General features: G+C 42.4%; 1 protein-coding gene across 7 annotated transcripts in view; it reads right to left on the bottom strand.

Annotated features, from left to right (window-relative positions):
* Window positions 1-2,142: 2,142 nt before the first annotated feature.
* The window catches only part of si:dkey-21p1.3 (collagen alpha-1(I) chain), a 53,110-nt gene continuing 44,351 nt past the window's right edge, over window positions 2,143-10,901 (bottom strand). For 4 of the 7 annotated variants that reach the window (XM_035944585.2, XM_055017624.1, XM_055017619.1 and 1 more), the window contains 4 exons: window positions 10,565-10,671; window positions 4,316-4,387; window positions 4,020-4,226; window positions 2,143-2,630 (listed from right to left, as the gene is read on the bottom strand). In XM_035944585.2, coding sequence (XP_035800478.2) covers window positions 2,478-2,630; window positions 4,020-4,226; window positions 4,316-4,387; window positions 10,565-10,671 — 539 coding nt within the window. In that variant the 3' untranslated portion in view covers window positions 2,143-2,477. Of the gene's footprint in view, window positions 2,631-4,019; window positions 4,227-4,315; window positions 4,388-4,708; window positions 8,485-10,564; window positions 10,672-10,901 lie in introns of those variants that run through there. The other 3 variants (XR_008604046.1, XR_008604047.1, XM_055017630.1) reach the window with 2 other exon arrangements.

Raw genomic sequence — 10,901 nt, 5'->3', positions numbered from 1 at the left:
TGTTTGTAAAACTGCAGCACATCAATGACAGTCTCAAAAACATGAATTTAGTCTTTTCAGGGATTTTATAGGTAATAAACATGAAGAACTAATCCTGTCAGCCCTCAGTATGGGGCTTTCTGTACCACTACGCTTCTTCAGTTTTTGGTTTCAACATGTATGACTGAATTACTCCAATATTACAGCTTGCCATTGCTGAGTGAAAAGTAGTTTGTGTTTGAGCTGGTGTGCTCGAGACAGAGAGTTAGTGCAGAGACAGACAGAGATTTCATAGATCAGCACATTGTTTAGAGAAAGCAGCAGTTTAAAGTTACATTTCAACCATTTAGAGGCAAGATGGAATTATTTTCTCACGTTTAACCAATAATCGGAGAGCATTCAGATTACTCAAAGATGCTGCAGGATCAAGTCAGGATCCATCTTTTGCCATTTTAGTTGATTTAGCGCCTTAAAAGTGAATTTTCTCTATAGTTATTTTAACCCTCGTGTCGTCCTGTGGGTCAAATCGACCTGTTTTAAAGTTTGAAAATGTGGGAAAAAAACATGTTTTCACAGTGAAACTTCTGATGTCCACATTGTCAACATTGTTGGGAAAATTTTTTAGTGGAATAAATTTTTTTGGTGGAATAAAAATGTAAAAAAAATGTTTAATAACATTCACAAAAAAATCTACCAAAATCCAGAAAATTTCACAGGATTTTGAATGATTTTTTTCTGAATGTTATTAAAGAAAATATCAGAAGTTTTACAGATATATATGTAATCATTTTAGATTTTTTTAGGATTTTTTTGGAAAATTTTTCTCATTTTTTGAAGATATTTACAAGAAATTTCTTGCCAAATTTGGGGATTTTTTTTTTTTTTTTTAAATAAAACTTTTAAGGAATTTTTGCAAATTTTCAGAAAGTTTAGGAATTTTTTTTGCTAAATTTTTGTATTTTTCCAGACAAGGAAACAATATTTTTTGGTGCCCGTAAATGAGGACAACAGGAGGGTTAAAAGATATAGCCATGATTTGTTTTAGGTTTGTCTATTAGACAGTATTTGATCAAATTCCGTGATAAAATTCAATGTTTATTAGCTTTTCTCTAGGAGGGAAGTTTAAAATAAGACAGAAGGAACAACAAAAAAGAAAGAATAACCTCCTTAAGTAACCCCAAATGGTTCGCTAGTTTATTTTTGCTGTATATTTGTACCAAGTGCTGTTTAGCTCATTCCACATCAGTAATATGAGTATCAGCAACTCATATCCTGTCCTTACATTCATAAAGTTCATAAAGACATTCTGTTAAAAGATGGACCACGGCTAACTGCTTGTGGTCTATGGTATGCAACACTTAACGGATCACAAGTGAATATGTGACTGAAGATTTTCTCATGATTCATTTCACAAAAAGATGTTTTATCCTGTCATTATCAATATTCTTTTGTGTTCCTTCTTTTTTTGGTCTTACTTATCACTAAACTTGGACTGCTGGGAATCTGCAGTTACACACATGGACAAAATTGTTGGTACCCCTCGGTTAATGAAAGAAAAACCCACAATGGTCACAGAAATAATTTGAATCTGACAAAAGTAATAATAAATAAAAATTCTATGAAAATTAACCAATGAAAATCAGATGTTGCTTTTGAACCGTGGTTCAACTGAATTATTTAAAAAAAATAAACTCATGAAACAGGCCTGGACAAAAATGATGGTACCCCTAGAAAACACTGAAAATAATGTGACCATAGGGACATGTTCAATCAAGGTGTGTCCTCTAATTATAATTAGCATTGTTTTCATTATTTTTATAAAGAAACAACCAGGATTTAACACATCTGAAATGACACATAGCAAGTTTTAAATGTGAATGGATTATTGAAGCTACAAAGGAAGTGTGTCAGGGTGCATTGTGGGAAATTTGCAGGCAGATTTTTGTCTTTAAAAACTCTGCATTTTAAAAGAATTGTTAATTTTAAGTCAAAAATACCTCAAATCAGACAAATAATGTTTGTAAGTTTTAAAATTATCAAAAAAATTAAACTAAATTGACAAAATTCACAAAACATCTGTTTTTGTACTAAGTTAACAAGAAAAAGATTAATTAATGCCACCCAGTGATTTACAGTGAATAATTCAAGGAGGCTGAACACAAATAAAAGAAAGAGCTCAGTTTAATTTCCACGTGGTCACTGTACATCATTCCCTCGAGTAGAACATGAGGCACTGAATACATTTATATGAACGAACAAGTCAAATTTATTTGAAGATTTTGTGCTAAACAAGCATCAGAATTTACAAAAATGTCCTTCATGGTCCTTCATGTGAACAGTTTCCCAGTTCAATAAATATACAACAAAATACAGTACAACACAGAGTAAACTTACTCTAACAAAACTATACACTTAAAAAAAAAAAACAGCATAAATATCTGCTTTCCACAATCCATGATAGAGATATTTACAGACCTGCAAACACACAAACTCTTTAGTCATAAGAAGCAGAGGGGGCCTAAAACCACAGCGACCTCAGAGACGAGGTGGGAAATGTTGCTCGTCTCTACGCCCAGATCTCTGACTGGAAGGAACTCCATGTCACCTCGATGCAGCTCTGTGCTTCCCCGAACCCTCACAACCACATCGACCTGGGGAAATATCGGACAAAAAGCTATTTCAGTTTGTTTTTTTTCTGGGTTCAGGACTTATTCCAGTAACTAGACCTTTCATGGAAGCGCAGGACAAGAATCTGCAGCCATAAAAGTCAACTAACAATCTTAAAGCTTTTATTGATAAACAAACCCCTTTTGTTCCTATAGTTGTATTGCATTGGAAATTTACTTGAGAATATTCAATGCTGGAGGGAGATCAGAGTCACGACATATCATTTGGAAATCACAGTCATTTCAGTGTGGCTTCACATCATGATGCCGCCACCACCATGCTTCACATCATGATGCTTCCACCACCATGCTTCACATCATGATGCTGCCACCACCGTGCTTCACATCATGATGCTGCCACCGCCATGCTTCATATCATGATGCTGCCCCCACCATGCTTCACATCATGATGCTGCCACCACCATGCTTCACCTCATGATGCTGCCACCATCATGCTTCACATCATGATGCTGCCACCGCCATGCTTCACATCATGATGCTGCCACCTCCATGCTTCACATCATGATGCTGCCACCGCCATGCTTCACATCATGATGCTTCCACCACCATGCTTCACATCATGATGCTGCCACCTCCATGCTTCACATCATGATGCTGCCACCGCCATGCTTCACATCATGATGCTTCCACCACCATGCTTCACATCATGATGCTGCCACCGCCATGCTTCACATCATGATGCTGCCACCTCCATGCTTCACATCATGATGCTTCCACCACCATGCTTCACATCATGATGCTGCCACTGCCATGCTTCACCTCATGATGCTGCCACCATCATGCTTCACATCATGATGCTTCCACCACCATGCTTCACATCATGATGCTGCCACCGCCATGCTTCACATCATGATGCTGCCACCGCCATGCTTCACATCATGATGCTGCCACCACCATGCTTCACATCATGATGCTGCCACCACCATGCTTCACCTCATGATGCTGCCACCGCCATGCTTCATATCATGATGCTGCCACCGCCATGCTTCACCTCATGATGCTGCCACCATCATGCTTCACATCATGATGCTGCCACCGCCATGCTTCACATCATGATGCTGCCACCACCATGCTTCACATCATGATGCTGCCACTGCCATGCTTCAAATCATGATGCTGCCACTATGCACCACATCATGATGATGCCACTGCCATGCTTCACTGTAGAGATGGTGTGTTTGTGATGATGTGTAGTGTTTGGTGTCTGCCTAACATGTTATCATGTCAAAAAGAGCAAAGAAAGACCAAAGAAACTTCTTTGAGTTGATTTCAGTCTCCCACATCTCTTCTGGCAAACTCTAGTTGAGACTTAATATGACCTTTTTTGACAGTAAACAAATCTTGTGGCCTTACCCTGCAGCCTTCTCTGGACTCTGTGATGAGGTGTGAATTGATTTCTTTGCCAGAGTCTCCCATCAGATGGACGATCTCACTGAATGACTCAGCTGTGGCAGCACTGGACTGGTTTGCTGCACAGCTGAGACTGATGTGTTGGAAAGATGTGTGGCTGTGTAGCCGCAGAAACCGCAGCTGGACAACATCCACACCGGGGTACTCAAACTATCAGAAACAGTTGAAAGGTGAGAGGTTAAAGTCATAAATGGTCCTCAGCCAATTAATGAATTGTTTGATATGTTGATCAGACTCACCTTGTTTCCACCATTTTGCTGAGTAAACCAAAACTTTGATTTCTTCAGATCTGGTTCCCTCTTTATTTTAATCTAAAGAGTGAAATATGTATCATATTTTTAAAAACATTCTTGATTTTGGTATTATTTTAGTTATTAAAATCATGTAAAAGTAAACCCCTTCTTCGCCTGGAGTTATTTAGGTTAGAAGGCCACACTGTCTTTGTCTTGGTCCTGTAAGAACTAATTCATGCTTTCCACATCAATTTGTGGCTCTTTCCAGACTTTAATAGGTTTGTGTTTGTAACAACTTTGTTGCATCAAAATCATAAATATATTAGATTTGGACCAGCATCAGAGGCTAGGGCGCTTGGAGCCTGAGGTCTGAGCGTCAGTAAGGAGACACAAACAGAATGGATTTGCCAAAATAGGTGTAATAAGTACAATTAGTGCAGATTAGCTGCACAACACAACATTACAACAGTACAATAAAAAAATACTAAAGTGCACACAAATGACAAAAAAAATAGAAGTGTCTGAGTCCAGTCTTTTTGGTGTTAGTCAGAGGATCGGTCGCTGGGGCCCAATCCAGGTGTAAGCGCGTCTTTTCTGTCCTACCGCACCATGAGCGCAGTAATTCTTCTGCAGAAGCGATCCTCCTTCTCTTGGTCTCTCAATTTTTCCACGGGTTGGCTCGCCATCCAGTTAACTGGAATCTTGGTCTCCTGATGGACGAATCCTTCAATGGGTGTTCTGCTGGATGCTGAACTGTCCAAAAATCCACTCCTTACCAGAAACCTGACCAATGAATCTGACGACGGTGCCCTCAGTCACGGACAGTAGGGTCGAAGCCAACTGTTGTTAAAAATTCAGTCTGAACCGAGTTTGACACAGCAGGAACATGTCCAAAGCAATGAGCAGCCAACGATCTTGGAACGACACAACAACCAAGGAATGCTGAGGGTATTGCCTGGCCGATTAGTGTCGTCCAGCCAACTAGCTCCCCTTGTGTCAACTTGTGATAACACTGGCATAAAACACCTCTAATACAGTTCAACAGCTCCAGCCAGCCATTCATCTATCCCTCATTATAGCCTGGGCTTCACCCTCCCCCACTAACTCATGCACGTCCCATTGCATGGCATTGCTGACAACCACGGGAAGTTTATAGGGGCGCTGTTTTGGAAGATCAATCAGGCATGACTTCACTAACAAGCCACCCGGCAAGGAAGATTCAGAAGGATGTTCCACCACAACAGACTTCTCATTATAAAGGCCACTAGCTATAGCAATACCTTCCAGGACTACAGTCGTCCCTGCTGGGATAATTCGAGGACATCTGCCTTCCAGCTTCACAACACCATGATGATTGGCGCTCAACTATTTGCGCCGGAGCTCAAGCACTTTGGCTACCGCTCTGTAGCCATAAGGGATTGTTTGGGGGTTCATCGGACTGGTTTCACAATAAGTGTCATATAATGCATCAAGTGTATTTGTGCCTATTAGCAGGAGAGACTCTGAGGTGGCCTTAACATCAGGGACTACTAGAGCTAATGTGGCAACTTCAATGGACACTCCAAGGAACTCTTTTGGGAAGGTAACACTGGTTTCTATATAACCCAGATAAGGCACAGCCTGCCCATTTGCACCTTCAACTTCCAAGAGGTCAAAGAGCGGCTTGATTTCTTGCTCTGACAAATACTGTTCATAGAAAGACTGAGGTATGGTAGTCACCTGCGAGCCTGTATCAAGTAGGCAGTTAAACTGCTCACCATTAATAATGACTTCAGCCGTGCTCTTGGCACCGATCAACCCTCTAGGAAGCTTGAAATGTTGGTCTTCACTCGTTAAATGTTCAAGACTGGCACATGGAACTCTGTTTCCGCTTTTAACATCTGAGGGACGTGGTTGATTCAATTCAGCCCGTTTGCCCCACAACGGGGACTGAATCTAGTTTAAAGGTGAGTATGACTTACTAGGGTGGTTTTGCCTTTCCCACATACGTTGTTTCTCCTCCAACGGTCTTCTCTTTTCTGTCACCAGAGTGGAATTTGCCGGGCTGGTGCAAGATGGGGCTATATGCCCATCTTCCCCACAGTGAAAACAGTACCCGGGCTTTGGCCTGCCAGTCTGCTTCTCTCCTGTCTGCCTGAACCCCTCTGTGCGAACACTACTCGACTTTGACTTATTTGATTTTTCTGCTGTTCCTTTAGTGTCATACTTTCTTGTCTTCTTCTGTGATATAACTGAAGCTAGCTGGCTCTGCAGACTGGCAATCTGCTTTTTAAGATCCTCAACTGCATTGAGACGTGTCTCTGTTCTTGTAGCTGTGCACACCCACAAGTGCTCTGAGAATGAATATGAGCTCGTTGCTTTGTGGAGCTTATGTGTTTTTTCATTCGAGCATCCTTTGCTGCTTGCCTATCTTCTTCAGTGCGCAGCATTAGCAAGAGGTCTGAGAAAGATGGAGGGCTGCCTTTCTTTTGCTCAAGCTGCAGGCTCGAGAGCAATGTACTATCCCAGCATCCTCTACAAAAATGCTTGAGAAGGTGCTTATCTATGTCCTCAGGTGCCACCCCTCCCCTCTTAATAGCTAAATTTAAAGCTAGCTGCAGACACTGAAGATAGGTGGATGGTTTTTCACCAGGGGCTTGAAGAGTATTCATGAACTGAGCAAAAAGCTCCTCTCCATCTGCAACAACACCAAAAGCCGAGTCTAACAGCTGTAAGTAGAGTACGGGAGAAGATTTGGGCCCTAACCCTTTGACTACGTCAGCTGCAGGAGAGAGCAAACTCTCAAGAACCCTTCGCGTGATCTGTGGATGCGACATGCTAGGATCACTCAGAAGCAGGTCAATTTGTGAATGCCAGGTATCGTCGTCTGACTCATTATTGGATCTGGACGTCCTTCCTGAAAAGGAACGGAGCCGGACGGAGGAGTATAAGTCTGGTCCTATGTGCTCTTTCCTTACAATGTGTTCGACCACCACCTTTTGGATTTCTGGTGGGTTCACGTCACTTAGTGTAATAGATGAGGTCTTTCCCACACTAGGAAGTGGGATTGGTGCTGCTGCACCTTGGTCTGCGGTTGGTTGTGGGGGAACAAGGAGTGTCTGGAGCTGTGGTAACTCTGTCTTGTCATTTGTGTCAAGGAGTAGTGGGGAAGTTGCCTCCCTCACAGGGTCGATAGCCTCGCTAATCTGAGACATCATTTCTTTCAGAATTACCTCATATTCTTCACCACTACGCCTTGCTAGGCCTCTCAACTCAGATAGGTATGACCTAATGAATCCCTCCCCAACCTTTGCAGTGTAAACACTGGCTAGCCTTCTGACACAGAATACAATACTTGGGTCCTCTTCCAAGATGTACTTATATGGCAAAAGGGGTTCCAAAACTTCTATAGCTAAGCCACTCGAGAATTCAATGATCAGGTTTTGGTAATACTCTGAGGCTTCATCATTAACTGACACTACATTTTGAATGCTGCCATATCTCTTTAGAAAGTCTAGCACGTTTTCGTCTTTCTCTGAGTTAGTCAGTCCACACACAATCACTGAATTAGGAATATTAACACCTGACTGCTCAATAAAATCCATTATTTTCTTTTCTCAATACTGATACTCACTTCACTTCAGGCTCCTGGCTGGCTCGCCACAAATGTAACAACTTTGTTGCATCAAAATCATAAATATATTAGATTTGGACCAGCATCAGAGGCTAGGGCGCTTGGAGCCTGAGGTCTGAGCGTCAGTAAGGAGACACAAACAGAATGGATTTGTCAAAATAGGTGTAATAAGTACAATTAGTGCAGATTAGCTGCACAACACAACATTACAACAGTACAATAAAAAATAATAAAGCGCACACAAATGACAAAAAAAATAAAAGTGTCTGAGTCCAGTCTTTTTGGTGTTAGTCAGAGGATCGGTCGCTGGGGCCCAATCCAGGTGTAAGCGCGTCTTTTCTGTCCTACCGCACCATGAGCGCAGTAATTCTTCTGCAGAAGCGATCCTCCTTCTCTTGGTCTCTCAATTTTTCCACGGGTTGGCTCGCCATCCAGTTAACTGGAATCTTGGTCTCCTGATGGACGAATCCTTCAATGGGTGTTCTGCTGGATGCTGAACTGTCCAAAAATCCACCCCTTACCAGAAACCTGACCAGTGAATCTGATGACGGTGCCCTCAGTCCTGGACAGTAGGGTCGAAGCCAACTGTTGTTAAAAATTCAGTCTGAACTGAGTTTGACACAGCAGGAACATGTCCTAAGCAATGAGCAGCCAACGACCTTGGAACGACACAACAACCAAGGAATGCTGAGGGTATTGCCTGGCCGATTAGTGTCGTCCAGCCAACTAGCTCCCCCTTGTGTCAACTTGTGATAACACTGGCATAAAACACCTCTAATACAGTTCAACAGCTCCAGCCAGCCATTCATCTATCCCTCATTATAGCCTGGGCTTCATGTTGCTCTGCTAACCAGATGGTCAAATGTCTCCTCATATCGAAGACAGAAAAACACAGTGGGATACAGCAGCTGGTAACAGATTACTCTTAACACAGAGTCAGTAAATATTCCTGAAGTTTACCAATCTCAGTGGGTGGACGTATTTAAATTAGGATTTCTAACTGTGTTTGGTCTCCACTAATGGAAAATATGTACAAATCAAAGCTCCTTCAGTTACAGCTCTTTTAATGGCACATTATAAAGGTGAGGATGATTGAGAATTTCCTTACACAGTCTCTCCTCATAGGAAACATTTGATCTAAGCGCCACTTGTTTTTGCATCTATTACATGCACATTCAGTGCGCTTGCTGTGCAGATTGTCATTGCAATTTAAAATTTTGGGCTGCACGTCTGCAGAGGGGATCATATGGCTGAATGACAAAATATACGTCACATTTATGCATTCGTACATGGATAGCATAACTTGGCTGTAAGTCTCTCTTCTATTTTCCCCTCTCAGACAGACAACCAAACTGAACCGGTTACCCAGGATCCACAGGCTGTCCTGAGGTGTGGAACCACAACTTTGAATCATGTCTGGGTCATCAAACCACCACTGTTACCCTCCTAGGCAAGTGAGATAACAGTCCCTGTATTTGCCACTGTGTAAAGTTCTGAAGGGACGCCTACGCTGGTCTACGAAGAAACAAATCCAAAGAACTGTATCTTTATTTCATTGGACCATTTGAGTGATGCAAGTAATTAATGGTAAACAGGAGATCCTGGGTGGGGGCAGTGGTGGCGCAATGGTTAAGTTTCTGGATGACTGATCCGCAGGTCAGTGGTTCAAACCCCGATGCCACCCTTCCTGCTCCAGGGCGCCGTACCGCAGCTGACCCTGCGCTCTGACGTGAAATAACTGTGAAAATTCTCAGCTAAAACCAGCATCTGATCCCCTCCACCAGCCTGCATGATCTGATCTATGATGACCCAGCCTACACAGTCCAATGACTTCTAGATGTTTTAGTTGTGAAACATGCCGTTCTGGCAGGGGCCTTCACTACCTTGTTGACCAGGAAGGGTCCAGTCTGGCAGAGGGATCCTGGATCCTTTACTCATCCATCCATCCATCCATCCATCCATCCATCCATCCATCCATCCATCCATCAATGAACCCTAATCTCACTAGGATCATCTGAACATGCTCCTCACGCCAGGAGGCTCCCTTTGTGAAGCCAGCTTTGCCTCTGACCAGTTTTCTAACTTCCTGCCTCAGGTTGAATGCCTCTTCTTAATACCAACCTGCTGAGCTACATTATTCAGCTGCCCACTGCCACCTCACCAGCTACGTCTCATACCCATCAGACATCTCGTTCAAAACTTCAAACAAGCCTCTCAGCTCCCATGATTCATGCTTAGCCACCACACACCATCTCCAATCCTTCACCACTTTCTGAACTGTCGTCATTGTGTTGTTTTCTGCCTCTGGCTCAAAAGACGTAATATCAGCACAAAATATCCCTGGGTATACCTATTTATGTGTGCTGCTCTCTCTGCTTGAAATCTTCTGAGAAATCAATTAAAACTGCAAACACTGGCGTCTTTAGTTCTGAGAAATGGAGGCAACCTCATCTGACGTCTGATGTTGTACAGGGTTTTATAAAAGTATATTGTACTGTCAAATCATGGGGCACATCTCATGTTGTTGCAGCTGAAAACAAGAAGCTGACCTTATTCTGTGTTCTGTAATTGATACTGTACCACGATGGGAAGTGAACTCAACCCATAGCTCACATGAATGTCTTACAGGTTTGAAAAGGTACCTGTGTTTGTAGAGGGTCTATGCAGGTTGTTCCTCCTGCTGTGAAGTTACAGAAAACCTTTACAGCGTCACAAGGGCAGCCTTGGTTGGGGTCCATGTAAAAGTAGCCTGAAATACAGCAGACTTGGGGACTAATCTGGCACAAAGTGAATCATCAGTGGCAGATATATTAAAATATACATCAGCTAAAGGTTTAATCCAGGGGTGTGAAACTGGTTTTAGTTCAGGTTTGATTTCAAGTGGGCTGGACCAGTTAAATCATAGCATAATGGAGAAGCAAAATGACAAAAAATGAGACAAACGACACGAAACGAAACAAAAAAGAGAAAAAAAAGGAC

This window comes from Amphiprion ocellaris, chromosome 2 (assembly GCF_022539595.1).
Source record: "Amphiprion ocellaris isolate individual 3 ecotype Okinawa chromosome 2, ASM2253959v1, whole genome shotgun sequence".
Taxonomy (NCBI): Eukaryota; Metazoa; Chordata; class Actinopteri; family Pomacentridae; genus Amphiprion; species Amphiprion ocellaris.
The sequence above is the reverse complement of the archived record's forward strand: the minus strand, read 5'-3'. Positions and strand labels throughout refer to the sequence as shown.